The sequence below is a fragment of the Dasypus novemcinctus genome, chromosome 9 (genome assembly GCF_030445035.2).
Source record: "Dasypus novemcinctus isolate mDasNov1 chromosome 9, mDasNov1.1.hap2, whole genome shotgun sequence".
Classification (NCBI taxonomy): Eukaryota; Metazoa; Chordata; class Mammalia; order Cingulata; family Dasypodidae; genus Dasypus; species Dasypus novemcinctus.
The window spans coordinates 131,893,400-131,908,746 of NC_080681.1; the positions used below are offsets into that span (position 1 = coordinate 131,893,400).

A 15,347-nucleotide genomic window follows, 5' to 3' on the forward strand; every position below is an offset into this window, starting at 1 on the left:
ACCTCAGAGAAGGGCCTGGCACCTGCACGTGTCCGCCCTTCACCAGGCACAGGGGCACAGCCCAACACCGGGGCCAGTGGGCAGCAGGATGGACAGTCCATGGTGAACAGATGCTGTGATGTGCACGAGAGCAAGGGCCGCAGAGCAGGCCTACGCCCAGTCCAGCCACACACAAAGGCACACACTGGCACACCCAAGCTTACCCACACAGCACATGCCCAGGAGCACACGCCACACAAGGCACACGCTCACACGTGCAGACGTGCACTTGTGTGCACTGGACGTGTGTGCAGAGGTGCGTGCTCCCGCAGGCTCCCACGCAGAACGCTCAGCTGTGCGCAGCTGCTGCCTGCGGTGACCGAGGGCCTCCTCCCCCGGCTCCACTGCTCGGCCCCCCTTCGGGGCCAGCTGCTGGCAGCCCTGCCAGGGAGTTCTCAGGATCTCCCTGCCCACAAGGCCTGGAGCAATCCTGCCTGCTGGCCCCAAGCCCCTGGGCGGACCCATCCAGGGCGGAGGTGGGGATACCCCAGTGAGCATCCTCCTCCCCTCGGGCGAGCTGCATACCCTGGGAGGGTAGCCTGCCTTTCTCATGCGTTAGGCCTGTGCGCTACTCACTTCCCGGGCCATGGGGGCCTCCGGGCAGGTGGGCTACTGTGGCCATGTGCCTAGCAGCCCCCAGCCCAGCCCCTCCCAGACTCAGCACTAGCACCTCCCCATGACGGAATGATCCAGTGACTGAGGGTGCTGGGGCAGGGGTGGGGAGCACGTAGCCTGCTCCCACCCACCCAGGCCTAGCGGCTATTTGTGGGGGGATAGGGGAGCCCGGTGCCTGTGATGTGGGCAGCTCTTCCCGCCCTCCTGCTGGGCTGGTGATGCGGGCAGGCTTTGGCTCTCACGGCCTGGTGGACCTTAGCCCTTTAGAAAAAGAAAAGCTCTGGGCAGCCGCTGGGGGGCACTGGCCTGACAGCACAGGGGGTGACCTCTGGCTGGACCCCTGTGACCCTGAAGCCTGAGCCCATCTCTGTAGTTCCTATGTTCCTCTCCCCAAATCTGTGAGGGCGGGGGGGGGACCCCAGACCTGACCAGGGACCATGCCTCCATGGCACCTCCCTGGAACCCCCCATTTCCTCGTCTGCACAGCACAGGGCCCAGCACCCACCACGAATGCTGGGGAGGATATGGGGGGCCCGGACAGGGGCCGTCAGAACTCGCTCTGCCCAGCTCCTCTGGGTGAGGCTGTGTAGACAGAAAGGGGAGGACAGTTTCAAAACAACTGTCTCCATTTTTCCACTGGAGGCTGGGGCTCTGAGCAGGTGAGTGGGTGGAGTCCACTTCCACCAGTTTCCCTGCCCAGAGGGAGGTCACCCAGGGGCGCAGACGGGGGCCCCTGCGACCTGTGCATGGCCTTGGGTTTCAGACTGCAAGGGGCTAAGGGGACTTCAGCAAAACCCTCCGCTACGCCTGTGAGCTCCTCGCCCGTGCGCGCAGGTGAAGTCGAGGCGCCAGCGTGTCTGGGCCTGCGTGCTGGAAGTCCCATCCCCGGCTTCCCACCTGGTCTCCTGGTGGGGAGAAGACAGCCGAGGCCACTCCCCATCTGGGCAGAAGCCCCACCCCCAGCCTCTGGAGGTGATTCCCGGCCCGGCGGGCCTCCAGTGTCCACCTGCCCAGGGAGGGGTGTAGGGAGGATTCTCGGGTCCTCGGGGGCAGAAGCCGAGTGCCAGGTTACAGAGGGCACCTGGCCCAGCCCCATCGCTGGGGAGGCAGCCCGGAAACCTCCCCCGATGTCCGAGGCTGCATGTGGAGGCCCAGGGGGCCTGGCCACACCGAGAAGGACTGCCCTCCGGCCCGAGCCAACTGCCTGCAGGCAGGAGGGAGCTCCGGGCCACAACGGGGCCAGCTGGGCCAGGGAGTGTGGCCGCCAGGACCCCGGCTGCAGGGCTGGGCAGGGCTGGGCAGGCCCCGGGCCAGACTCGACGCTGGCCCCCCGCCCAGTCGCTGAGCCAGGCGGCAGAGGCAAACAACACCTCCTTTCTCCTCCTGGCCCCTCGTGGGGGATTCGCCGGCTGCCCCCCCATGGGCCTTTGTGAGACGGGGGCGGGGAGGGGTGGGCAGCAGTCAGACGCGGGCGAGGCAGCCCCAGCCAGAGGAGATGCCTGGTGGACGCCGCCGGCAGGTCCAGCGTGCAGGCAGCCAGCGTGGGGAGTGGCAGGGCCACCTGCCGACAAGGCAGGGGTGGGGGGGTCTCCTTCCGGAAGAGGCGCCCTAGCAAGCAAGCGGCCCCCACCTCTCCCTCCCACAGGTGGCTGCAGGGGGAGGAGCGTACCTGTCTCAGCTATGCCTGGAATGTGGATCCCGGCTGGCTCAGGGAGGAGCCTCTGGGGGTGGGGAGCTGGGATGGCCTTGGCAGGGGCTGGACTCCGCAGGGAAGGGGAGGGGGCGGGCACAGTCACCTTCCCCCCAGGCTCCTCCATCCCCCTCCTCAAGGAGCCCTTTCCCAGGGAGCTCCCTCCCCAGGACTCCAGCCTGCCCACCAAGTGACCCGGAGGTAGAGCCTGCAGATGCTCCTCCGCCCTCTTGCCAGCAGCAGGACACGCCCATTTTACAGAACTGGTCCCTGGGATCCTGGGGAGGGCCCCCGCCCCGCCCCACCCCGGGCACCGTGGCCTCAGGGTGGCTGCTCAGTCAGGACAGACCCCGCTGGGCCCACTGAATTCCTGGGGTTCCGGCTGGGGCTACCCCACAGGGGGCCGTGCTCTCCACAGGAGGCTGTGTCCTGCGTCTCGCGGGTGCGGGGTGCTGCATGCGAGGGGGGGAAGTCTGGGGGAGGGGCATAACCTCTAGAGGGCTGGGCAGCACACACTTTACCCTGTGCCTTGGGGTCCCTGGGAGCAGAAAGGGATCGAGTCAGAAGTGGAGCGGTTGGATGCAGGCACAGCCATTCCCCTCTCCCTCTGCCACCCAGCCAGATACAGGCCATTATCCCCTCTCCAGACCCCACCCCAGCTCCAAGGGCCAACTCCCTGACCAGGGGGCCCACAGCCACCAGAGACCCAGTGTCGAAGGCTCCTGCTGCCCGCTTGGGCCTGCCCTGGAGGCTCCCCTCCATCCACGGCCCTAACCTTTTCCCTGACCCTTCAAGGTTTGGCTCAGGGCAATCCCCTCCCTGGCCAGTCCCCTCCCAGGAGGGTCCAGCAGCCTTAGCCTCAGCCCCTCCCCAGTGCACAGGGGTCCTGGACTGGCCCCCAAATTTCAGCTGCTGGGGCCAGCAGCACACAGGAGGGCAAGTGCTCGCTGTGGACCCCTCCCTTCCAGCCGTCCCTCTGCCTGACCAGGCCATTTGCAGCACAAACTGAACCTCCCGCCCTCTGACCCTGCGGCTAAGCCCTCAGTTACTGAGTCACAGACCCTGAGGCCAGACCCACCGGCTGGGCAGTTAATGGCTTGACCCTCCTCCTGTCCCTTCTGGGACCACTCCCCAGTAAGGACGCTCTTGCCCAGGGTCCAGCACCCCCTCAGCAGCCCCCTCATTCCCAGAATGGAGCATCGTGTCTCACAGTCTGTCCTGTCCCCACGCCACCCCATCCCCTCCTCCCAGCTCGTCACTGCCGCGCAGCCCCTGGCCGGGCTGCTGCCAGCGTGCCCACCAACCACAGGCTTCCTGAGCAGGGCCAGGGTCTCCAGTACCCCCTGGCGAGAGGTTCAGGTGGGACCCCACAGCTGAGGCTAGGAGGGGACCCGGGACCCAGAGCACTGAGACCCCAGAGGCCCCTTCTGCACGGGGCACACCGCGGAGGACAGTCCAGCCCCCCTGCACAGCCCCCAGGCATGTCTGTGAATCAACCCGCAGAGCCAGGAGGGAGGGCTTCCCACTGGTCGCAGAGCGGAGCAGAGGGACAGGAAGTCGCAGACCCTCCTCACTGCCCTGGGAGGAAGCTTGCTCACCAGACGGACGGCCCCCTCCACCTCAGATACGTCCCTTCCCAGGCAGACAGGATGTGGGGGCGACAAGCAATTCCTACACCCCCCCCAGCCTCATTCTCCAGCCGAGGATCTCAGCTCTGAACAGGGACTGCCTTGGGGTAGGTAGGGGGCTGGTCACGTGATCACTCTACCTTCCGGAGGCTGAGGGGGCGTGGTGCTCTGGGGCCATTCAGAACACAGGTGGGGACAAGAAGGGGTCTTTCCCCTCAATTAGTGCCCCACCCCTTCCCAACAGCAGCAGCTCCCCTGGGAGGAGTGCGAGGGCAGCCCCCCAACCCCTCTGCCTGCTCCCCCCCACGTTTGCTTTACGCATGGGCTTATGCGCACTCGTTCACTGGCCCCAAAGGCCCTCCAGGGGCGTGGGCAGAGCTGGGGTGGGGGTGAGGTGGGGCAGGGAGGCCTTTGCAGGGCCTTTGCTGGGCCTTGCTTGTGCTCCAAGGTGCAAGATGAGAGCAGGTGCAGCAGGGCCCGCTTGTGCCAGGGCTGGAAGCCACTACTTCAGACGTGCCAGAGACAGAGCGAAGGGCCACGTCAGAGCGCAAAGCACCGTGTGCTTCAGCCAGCAGGAGTCTTCCTCTGCCACTGCCTGCCACCACCCCCTTTCTGCCTGTCCCTGACCACTGCTGGCCCTGGGCAGTCCCTCACCTTCCACACAGTGCTCAACCTCTTCCAGGTTCCGCAGGGTGATCCGCATGAGGCTAGAGTTGAGCATTAGTTCATTCTTGTGGGCTGGCCACAGGTATGGAGGTGCAGGGTTCACAAAGAAGATCCTGGTGTCCCCAGTGGACACCTGGTTGTCACAGATGAGGGGGTCTCCGAAGCCGCCTATCACCACCTTGTTGCCGCCGTCCAGCAGGCTCTCCTGGGCCACCACGTCTTTGCCCTTCAGATACCGCCAGACCCGAACCTGGGGTGGGTATGGGGGGAGGCAGGTGTCACTAACCTGGAGGAAAAGGGGACTGCAGAGCCAGAGGCAATGGCCAGCTTGGGGGCTGGGGCCTTCCCTGGCTGCTGGCTTAGGCTGGACTCACCAGCCCAGGGCGATGCGGGGCCCAGTGCCCCCATGCCAGGCAGAAGCCATAGAGAAGCCAGAGACTGCTGCCCACCCACAAACACGCTCCCTCCCCAGGAGGCCGCTCCCACCAGCTCCAATACTGTCCACCTCAACTCAAGCGGACGTGGGACGGAGCCCGCCTGACCTGGTGCACCTGCCCCATGCCCTGTTCTCCTCTCCCCATCTGCCCACCCCCATGGCACCCCCAGAAGACCAAGCTGGAGCAGTGAGCACGGAGGGGTTTAAGGGTGGTGGGCCCTGGGCAGGCCCTGCTCAGCTCCTGGCAGCCCCATGGGTGGGCTACAACACCCCCTGGGAGGGGCGAGCCCCTCCTCCTGGGCTCTGCACAGCCCGGGCAGCCTGTGAGGCACAGAATCAAGTCTGGACAGAGCAGGGCGCCCCACCCTCCACCCTCTCGCTCTGCTGGCCCAGAGGGCACCTGCTCTGACAAAGGGCCCAGCATGCCCAGGGGACATCTAGAGGAATCCCAATGGCCCCTCCCAAGAACAGACACACACGGACACGGTCCACCACTCTGAGAAGAAAGCCCCTTCCTCAGGAGCTGGAGGGCGGCTGGGGGCCCGGCCTGAGCCCAGCCGGGGCTTCTGGGTGGGGGGTGAGAGGCAATGGGTGGCCCGTCCACCTGCCTAGGGCCCCGCTGGGCGCCTCGGGCCCCGACATCTGCGGGCACCCCTCGCTCTGTGGTCTCCCAGGCAGAGCCCCAGCCAGCCCGGCTCTGCTCCCTCCACCCCCCCCAGATACCCAGTAGGCCCTGATTACCCAGGCATGGGAGGGGCTGAGTGGCTTTCATCTCCTCCCCCCACCCCAGCCACACCCAGGAGCGGCGGGAGGAAGTCGGGAAAATCCTGCAGGGACCTGGCAAAGTGCCCTGGTGGGTCTGGAGGGGAGGGGCCTGCGGGGGTCCCAGCTGCAGCCCATACAGGCCAGTCTCCATGGAGGAGAAATGATCCGATTTCTGGTCCGGGAGGTGGTTTCAGGGGCCGGGGCCGGGAGAGGGGGAGGGGAGGGTCTGGGTCCCCAGAGCCGTCCCCTGGGGAGACTGGGGGGGGGGGGCGGGACGGGACCACCACATTCAAAACCAGGTCCCCAGTTCCAACTGAGGGAGAGGCCAGGGGGTCCAGGCAGGGGTCCAGGCACCTGGCCCTGTCCCCCACGCCTGGGGGGCTCAGATCGGCCCCAATACCTCTCTGCAGCCCCCACCCCCAGACTTCCCCGGGTCAGTCCCAGTGCACTCCGCTCTCCTGCCCACCCCCACTCCCCTGGCAAAGGCTCTGGGGAGGGGCTGGACCTCCCCTGCCCAGGACAGGAGGGTCACCTCCCTCCTCCCCGTTTCCTTTCTCTGGCTGGGGGTGGGGGGTCGCGGTAGCCATACGTGGGGGGAGTTGCACTTGTTTCCCATTGGACAGGCACCGCAGGGCTCCCCGGTCTGGGCACCAGGGCGGAAGGGCCCGCAGTGGCTCCGCGGGAACTTTTCCTCCGGCGCTCGAGAGCTTTCCGGGACTCGCCGGTCGCCAAGGGAGCCGAGCGGAGGCTGCGGAGTGTCCCGGCTCTTTCCCACGACCTGGGGGCGGGGGTCCCAGCGGGGCGGCCGAGGGAAGGGCCTCGGGCAGGGGACCGGAAGGCGAGGGGGCAAGGCTCCGAGCCCGGGCTCCGAAGGGGGTCTGGAGGGCCAGGAATCCGCGGGGGTGGGGTGCTCGGGGTCCCGGGGCCCACCTTGCACGAGTAGGTGTGCTGCACCGGGTCCACGTTGAGGATCTCCTCCACCGTGCCCGTGAGCACCACGTTCGCTTCCTCCTCCCGCCGCTCGAGCGCCCGCTCCGGGCACGTCCCGTCGGCGCCGGGCAGGGCGCGCGCGGCCACCACCAGGATCAGCAGCAGCGGCCGCAGGCGGGCCGGGCCGGGGAGGCCCAGGCCGCGCCGCCGCAGGTTTGCCATGGCGCGGCCGCGGGGCAGCGGCGGAGGACGGCGCGAGGCGAGCGGGGCGCGCGGGGCCGGGCCGCACCGGGGACCGGACTGAACAGGACCGGACGCGGCGCGGGGAGGCGGCGGGAGCGCAGAGGCGCGGGGGGCGGGGGGCGGGGACGGGGGCGGGACCCCGGGCGGCTCCGCCCCCGGCCCGCCTCGAGTCCTCCGACCCGCGCCCGCCGCGAACAAAGCGCGAGGACTGCGGCGCGGGCCGGAGGCGGGGGGCGCAGCGAGGGGGCGGGCTGGAGACGTTCGATCGGCTGCGGCACTTCGCGGACCGATGCCCCTCCCTCTCCCGGACCCCCCTTTCCAGGAAATGCGGCTGAAATCGGGTTAATGCATAATCTGGAGGCGACGTGACCGGACTTCCAAGGAGCTCGAGCCGCGCTGGGGCTGGGAGCGGCCGGGATGCCCTGGCCGCGGGGGTGGGGAGGGGTGCTAGAGGATCCCCTCCGAGCTCTGCGGAGCGGCACCCTCCCCACGCCGGAGGAACCTGATCAGGGGACCCCAGGTCCCTCTCGCCGGAACAGGGTAAGGAGGCTCGGCCAAGTCCCCCCACCTCCGCCCGCCGGCCCGCCGGAGCCAGGAGGCGGCTCTGGGCTGGGCAGGACCAATGCGGGCGGGGTCTGCGGAGATTGGTTGGACCCGGCGCGGCCCGGCCGCCTCCCGCCTCCCGGCCTGCTCGGCCCCGCTGCGGGATGGACGGCGCCTCCTGCCGTCCTGCGGCTGCGATTCTGGCCCTCCCCGGCCGGCCGGCCACGCCCCTCCCCGCTCCCGGAGAGGCTCTTCTCGTATGTGGTCGGCCTAGGGAGGGGTAAACTGAGGCCCAGAGAGTCTAATTTAGACCCTCGCCTAGCCGAAGATGGGGGTGGGGGCAGAGAGAACCCCTCTGCTCCTTGGGGCCGACTCTGCCGCCTGGCCCACACCCCAAGCCAGCCACAGAGCTCCAAACTGGAGGCGAGAAGGGTGAGTGGCAAATGAGCCCCTTTGGAGCACACCCCGACCCCGGAACCGACAGAGAAGGGGGGGTGCCAGGGGTCTGGGCACCCACTTGGCGGTGCTTCCACCCAGCACGGGCCTGGGCCCGTGGGGTGGGATGGGGGCCCAGGAAACAAGGCTGGAACCTGGAGACGGCCCCACAGACACAAACACATCCTGGTATCTACAAGGAGTCACAACACACCCAGGCTGGGGGTCCTCCGGCCAGCTATGGACACCCCACCCACAGCCCAGGAGGGGGTCTTCTGGGTCTCGGCCAAATCCCCCTGGAAGAGCTGTGGTGTGAGGGCTTCCCAGGGCCATGGACTCTGTCCCAAAAAGGTGCAGGTCTGCCTCCTAGCCCCTCTGAGTCCAAGGCTGACCAGCCTGGCTACCCTGGGCCCATTTGGGAACTGGTTCAGAAGGAGGAAACAAGAACGCAGCCTCCTGTGAGGAGGGGTGTAGATGTGCAAAGAAGGTGCTGTCTCATCGGGAAGGCTCTCCTGTGTGCACCTTCAGGGTGGCCCATCTGGGACAAGTCCCCCCACAGAGACGTCGGGAGTCCCCCGTTCCAGTGTCCCCTCGCCTGCTGACCATGGCCTCTCCCTAAGCGGACGGTTCTGCAGTGCCCCTGGGGGCGGGGCTCCCTCGTTGGCACTGGGTGCATGCAGCCTCTCAGCTGCACTCAGCTTGGTTTCAGAGTTCAAGGTCGTGGCCCTGTCTAGATCCCATTCTGGACGGAGCAGGAGGGGCAGGGCAGGCTGGTGAGAAGCTCCCAGCTCCCTTCACAGCCCACCCAAACAGGCCTTCGTCCACTCCACACCCCCTTCTCTGGCCAGACACCCCACTGCGCAGACCTGACGCAGCATGCTGGAACGGCCAGCTGTGCAGGGCCTGGGGACGACACCCACCTGGCCTGAACGGGTCCAGCAAACATTCTTTTCTTTCTCTAGAAGAGAATTTCCCAAAGGGTGTATGGGAGCCATGTCTTACTTCATTTCTCCAGAGGGGCTTGGGTCATGGTTTTGACCCCACTAGGCTCTGATGCCCGGTCCCTTAACCACCTGGCCTGGTCACCACAAGCAGCCCTGGTCCCCTCCCTCTCTCCTCTCCTCCCGCATCCACCTCAGCAGGGTGCCGGGGACAGACAGACTAAGGAACACCGAGGACGGATAGACACAAGGACACAGGGTGCCAGGGGCAAACAGAGGGGATGCTGGGGACAGGGCAAGCACAGATGCAAGGCCACGATTTCACTCTGCATTGACATTTATTACTGGCATCGGATTCTGGTGGGGGGGCCTAGGCTTTCCTCCAGGCCCTCGGGGAGGGCAGGTGCCTCAGCGCAGACCCCCCCAGCCTTGCCCTGCACCACCCCCCCGCAGACGCAGGTTCATGTACACGGTGCACTGGGGCTTGAGGTCGTACTCCCCCAGCTTGTGCTGGTCCTCCATGGGCCTCCCCTCGAAGCTCAGCCAGAAGAGGTCCGCCTGGGCCCCCTCGCGGATGCACACCTGCTGCTTGAGCTCGGCCACAGTCTGCGTCAGCCGGACCTCGTAGGCGCTGCTGCGGCCCTTGCTGTTCCTCACCAGGACGGTCAGGGGCTCGTCGCGGCTCTGTACCACCAGCAGCACCGTGCTGTCGGGGCCCAGGCCCTGCTGGGCAAGGGGCAGCCCGTCCTGCAGCACCCTGTTGGCCGGGTGCACCGCCAGGTGCTGCTGGAAGGTGGGCACGCCCGTCTTCTGGGCGATCTGCTGCCGCAGCTCGGACACCGGCATGGACTCCCTCAGGGGCACCAGGAACTCCTTGCCGTTCAGCATCTTCACCTTCTGGTCCCAGCCCTGCGGGGGCATCACATGGCTGAGAGACCCGCCCCCGCCAGGGTCCCTCCGTGGCCCCGCACTTGCCACACTACCAGCTCCCGAGCCCGCAGACCCTGCACCCCCATCAGGAGAGGGACCCCCGGCACTGGAGACACAGGGGAGCATTTCTAGAAGGGCAGCCCCCTGTGTCGCCACCCCAGAGACCCAGTCCTGTGCCCCCAAGGTATCTCAGGGCTGCACCCCAGCTTCTGAGAGTGCCCTGCCCCTCTCCTCTGGCATGAGAATCTGGGCAAACTCCAAGCTTCCCTGAGCCCCCTCTCCCCCCACGCTCACAGTGCGTGCTTGCCCCTGGGGGCAGAGCAGGGAGAGGAGGCTGGTCCCGAGCCCACCCTGCCCCTTCCTCTCCCACAGCCTCACCATGGCTCTGGCTCCGGTGAGTTCCCCACAGACACTGTCCTCCGCAGCCGCAGCTCCCGCAGCTCCCACAGCTCTCCTCCTTCCCCGCTGCCCTGCCCCGCGCTCAGCCCTTTGTAGATCCTGGGAAGTTCACGTCACACTGTGGGTGGGGTCAGGCAGGAAGGAACCCACACTGGAGATGGCCTTCAGATTCAGTTTCAGTTTCCTATTCCTAAGCTGTGCCCCTGCGTGGAAGCAAAAACAAAACGGAACGAAGGTGACAGCCTGGTGCTCACACAGACCCAGGGGCTGGGGCAGCCCCTGCCCCACCTGGTTTCAGAAACTCCCTGGGTGTCCAGCACAGAAGTTGTTACAACAGGAACTAGGGACTGGAAACTTGTACTTTCAGTTGGCGCATTAGCAAGTTGCATAAACTCATGAGGCATTGCCACCTTGTTCAGGCACAACATGAAAAACAGTGACAGTCCAAACTACAGAGAGAAGCACCATTGATTTAGGACAGTATTTGTTCGGGTTCTTTTTTTATGAAGAGATGTATTTCATTTACTACAAAAATGAACTTATGGACATTATAAAGAAAGTGAAAAGACAGCCCACAGAATGGGAAAACACATTTGCAAATCATATCTGATAAGGATTTGGTAGTAACCAGAATATATAAAAAACATAACCAACAACAAGGCAAGCAACCCAATTTAAAAATGGGAAACAGACTTGAATAGACATTTCTCCAAAGATGGAAACCACCTCATACCCACTAAGACAGTTATAAAGCAACAACTGCAAACAAAAATAAAGCGTTCCAGTGCAGATGTGGAGAAACCGGGACCCTCCTCATCCACTGTTGGTGGGAATATAAAATGGTGGGGCTGCTGTGGAAAGTAGTTGGGCAGTTCCTCAAGAAGTTAAACATGGAGCTACGGTAGGACCTGGTGATTCCTCTCCTAGGCATAAGCCTGGAGCACTGAGCACAGGTGTTTAAGCAGATACTTGCACGTGGATGTCCACAACTGCCAAGGGTGAAGCGACAGCTCGGGTGCCATCGGCAGATCGATACAAGGGGCAGAGCCTGTGGCTGCCAGACAAAGTGCCCAAGCAAGGGGCTTCTCAGAAGCCTCGAGCTCTCCTGCCCCTGGCGGGGGCGTGCCAGCCGTCCAGGCTCACACGCGCCCTCTCGACCTGGCCTGCGTTCACATCTCTTCTTACAAGGTAAGGCCCAGCCTATCCCAGAACGGCCTCATCTTGATTTGCCGAATTCCACCTGAGATGACCCTGGTTTCAAGTCGTCACTTTCTGAGGTCTGGGAAGTGGGACATCAACTTGTCTTTGGGGACACAATTCGGTCCACAACAGAGGTGGTGGGAGGTTCTGGGGCAGTAGAGGCAACCCCAGAAGGAGAAAGGGGCTTCCTGCACTTCCTTGAGCAGCCTAGCCCTGGGCATCTGCCCAGAGAGGAAGGCTTTCCCAGGACAGGCCCCTGGTACAGTGCCTGCTGCCTGAGGGGTTTGCTTCTGGCTCCTGGGAAGATCCTTGCTCAGTTCCCTCCTCCACCATGCCCCCTGCCCCGTTTTCTCGGCCTCAGCTCTGCCCAGCATTTATGTGCCATGTGTACTCAGCTTGCTTGTACCCTGCATCCTGCCCGAGCCTCACCTGTCTGACATCCCATAGCAAGGTGTGAAGGAGGCTTGAGGGAGCTTCTGTGCACTGGAAAGAGAATAGCTATTTGGAGGTTTTTTAGAAGTTTATATTAAATATATTTGTTAAAATTTCAAAATTTTAGACTTTTTTCTAAGGCTACTGATTTCTACGCACGGGACTACTTTTTGGTGATTGCTGCTTACAACGTTTCGACCCACACTCAGGACTGCAGGAGCTGACAAATGGTGAGGAACTGGCTCTAAGACGGAGCCGGAGAAGTGGGGCTCGGCGGGTGTGAGTTCCAGGAAGACCCTCAGGAAGGGCAGGACCAGCTACCTGGTTTGCTAGTCAGAATGAAAATGCGGGCCCTGGCTAAAAAGGCCAGCTCCCAAACTGACAGGCTTGTAGCAGAACCACCTCCTCCCCGGCTGTGGCCCCCGGCCCCTCCAGCTCACATGGGGCAGCGGCTCCCGGAGCAGGCAGGTGAGAGCCGGAGGGTGAGAGCCGGAGGGCGACAGCCTCAGCCACACTGGCCTCACGCGCCGCACCTCCGAAGGCACAAACATTGGAAAGTTTAGACCTTTTAACAGCGTTTTTGATTTTCTTTTTAAGCCCTTCACCTGTCTACAGGTGAAGGAAGATAAAGAATCCTCGCCACCCACCTGGAGGACCAGCGGCCAGCACCCCCTCTCACCTGGGCCCCTGCAGACCCCTCCCCCGGTCCCTGTCTTGGTCCAGTCTTCCCCGCTTTCCCACCGGCCTTGCTGTGGTTGTAGTGGCCTCGGGCCCTTGCACTTGCTTTCCCTCTTCCCAGACCCCTCCACCCCTCCCGCATGGCTGTGGCTTCACCTTCCTCAAGTCTGCTGTAGCCTTCTCCCTCTCCGGATGTCCATGTGGCACCTGCTCACGGAAGACACTTACGAAGCCCCTGTCCAGGGCAAGAGTGAGCCTTGTAAAGTTAAGGACGTTGAATATATAAATGCAGTGTAACAGTCCAAGATTATTTTATGAACCCCAAAAAGAGAAAAGTTTGTAAACTGATCTCTTCCTCTGGGTGTGATATCCTTGTATTAATTTCAGTGAGGGGCGTCTGATTAAGTCTCCCTGGTAAAATCAATCTAGGGCTTTTAATCGGGCTGTCAGGAAGGCGTAGCCAGGGTGAGGCCCCCTTGGTGGCCCATAGAAATGGACACTCACTCAAGAAGACACGCCCAAAGAGGAGGGAAGCTTGTCATTTTGATCCAGCGTGTGACAGAAAGGAGAAGGCTCAAACAGCGAAGGCCCTGGGGAAAGATGAGCCGTTTGCCTGATAGTTTGCAGCTGACCTTGGGAAGAGAGCTGGAACTGGCATAGAAAGCCTGGAAGAGTCAAGCCCTGTGCCAGGAGAGAGGAGGCCCTGAGAAACAACCCTGTGCCCACTGCCGCTGAGGTGGAAGCCCGGAGCAGAGGCCGGCCACCATCCTGCTTCAACCTGTGGCAACTGACGTTGGTGAGAAAGCAACCTCGAGTTGGACTTTTAGGGCCTTGTGACTAAGCTTTTACCCCAAATAAATACCCTTTATAAAAGGCAGCGGGTTTATGGTACTTTGTTCAGCACCCCTTTGGCTGACATACATGCAGTGAAACTTAATTTCTGAAATGTTCCAATGAACATCTTCCCATCTTTCTGCTTAAAATCATAAGCCTAATTGTTCTATTGAGTACACCTCAATTTAGGATCTCAAGGCTAATGTGATATGACATTCGGAAATGTGAAAACTCTGAATTTTGGGTTTTTTACAACTTTCATGAGGTACGATTGACATTCAACAAATGTGCAGTCTGGTGAGTTCTAACACATGCACCCCTGTGAAACCGTCCCCACAACCATGATGGGCTGTTTTTGTGAGGTTCCAGGGTCAGGGACTGAACCCAGGGCCTCCTATGTGGGAGGTGGGCATTCAACCACCAAGCCACATGGGCTTCCCTGAGTTGGTTTTTTCATTTGTTTTGCTTGGTGCTCATTTTTTGTTATTTTTCAGGGGTACTGGGAACTGAACCCAGGACCTCCCATGTGGGAGGCGGGCACTCAACTGCTTGAGCCACATTGGCTCCCAGAATGGATTTTTTTTTTTAAGATTATTTATTTATTTAATTCCCTCCCCTCCCCCGGTTGTTGGTTCTCTGTGTCTATTTGCTGCGTCTTGTTTCTTTGTCCGCTTCTGTTGTCGTCAGCGGCACAGGAAGTGTGGGTGGCGCCATTCCTGGGCAGGCTGCACTTTCTTTTGCGCTGGGCGGCTCTCCTTACGGGGCGCACTCCTTGCGCGTGGGGCTCCCCTATGCGGGGGACACCCCTGCGTGGCAGGGCACTCCTTACGCGCACCAGCACTGCGCATGGGCCAGCTCCACACGGGTCAGGGAGGCCCGGGGTTTGAACCGCGGACCTCCCATGTGGTAGACGGACGCCCTAACCACAGGGCCAAGTCTGTTTCCCCGTAATGGATTTTTGTTGTATCATCTCTGGGCTAAATTCCACCTGTCCAGGGTCATGAGAATGCTCTTTTCCTTGGACCCAAAGGGACAGGCCCAGCTTTCTTCCTGACCTGCAGAGGCAGGGGTCACAGCCCACGGGCCTGGACTCGTCCATCTGCGGTGCAGCCAGACGTCCCACCCTTCCAGGTTTCAGCTCCTCCTGTGCTCTCCAAATTTGATCTGAAACTTCTCCCCCCTTGCGCCTGGCCTGGATGAGGCCTGAGTGGCCGGGCTCCTGGCCAGCCTGAGGTCACTGCTCGAAGGTCACCGGTGGGCACTGGGGCCTCAGGGTCCCCAGGGCTTGCTGGGAAGGTTGCGCAGAGCTGCTGCTCTTTGTGGCCTTGGCGCTGCCTTCCTCAGCGACAGGTGCTGCTGGAGTCTGATAAGCCACAACTAACCAGACAGTTCCTGCCTAGCGAGTGGGCTGACTGATTAAACAGGCACCCGAAGGTAAGTGTCACCGGGCCCCATCCCTGGCCAGAGCCAGAGGCCCTGCCCACACACAGCAGGGCCTCTGTCCTCCCGAGCCCACTGTGCTCCTGGAGTTTGGGGGGCACAGAGAAAGTCTTCTCCAGCCGCACGGCCACCGTCAGGACCCACTCTGGGAACCGGTTCCTGCTGAAGCAGACGCTGGGCAGAGGGGCTGGCCCTCGGGGGAGCAGCGCAAGGGCAGCAGGGAGAGCGCAGACTCCAGGGTAGGCAGGAGGCTGCAGCTTGTGTCGGGGAGCAAAGCCGGGGCCTGGACAAGAGCCCAGGCCCACAGGGGAACCGCAGGCACTTACCCATCTTCTCCTGCGCTCTCCAGGCTGGGAAGTGAGGCCCAGGGGTCAGCGCATGGAGAGCAAACGCCGCTGACCGCTGACGGGAGTGTGGGGCGCGCACGCAGGCCCCAACAGCTCCCCGCCCTCCCCCCGCACTCAGGACGTTCACAGGCTGGCACCAAGGGGGAGCCCAGGGTG

General features: G+C 63.0%; 2 protein-coding genes and 1 long non-coding RNA gene across 3 annotated transcripts in view; 1 reads left to right on the forward strand and 2 right to left on the reverse strand.

Annotated features, from left to right (window-relative positions):
• The window catches only part of AGRN (agrin), a 31,875-nt gene extending 24,783 nt beyond the window's left edge, over positions 1-7,092 (reverse strand). Inside the window, 2 exon segments of the mRNA XM_058304702.2 lie at positions 4,627-4,888; positions 6,770-7,092. Coding sequence (XP_058160685.1) covers positions 4,627-4,888; positions 6,770-6,991 — 484 coding nt within the window. The 5' untranslated portion in view covers positions 6,992-7,092.
• Positions 7,093-9,250: 2,158 nt separating this feature from the next.
• ISG15 (ISG15 ubiquitin like modifier) lies at positions 9,251-10,366 on the reverse strand. Its single transcript, XM_004483081.5, has 2 exons — positions 10,240-10,366; positions 9,251-9,840 (listed from the first exon to the last, which is right to left on the reverse strand). The coding sequence occupies exons 1-2, from the start codon at positions 10,240-10,242 to the stop codon at positions 9,340-9,342; spliced, it is 504 nt and encodes a 167-aa protein (XP_004483138.1). The 5' UTR covers positions 10,243-10,366; the 3' UTR covers positions 9,251-9,339.
• Positions 10,367-10,466: 100 nt separating this feature from the next.
• LOC131279870 (uncharacterized) lies at positions 10,467-13,447 on the forward strand. Its single transcript, XR_009187380.2, has 2 exons — positions 10,467-11,448; positions 12,020-13,447. It is a non-coding gene; the product is annotated as an uncharacterized lncRNA (long non-coding RNA).
• Positions 13,448-15,347: the final 1,900 nt, after the last annotated feature.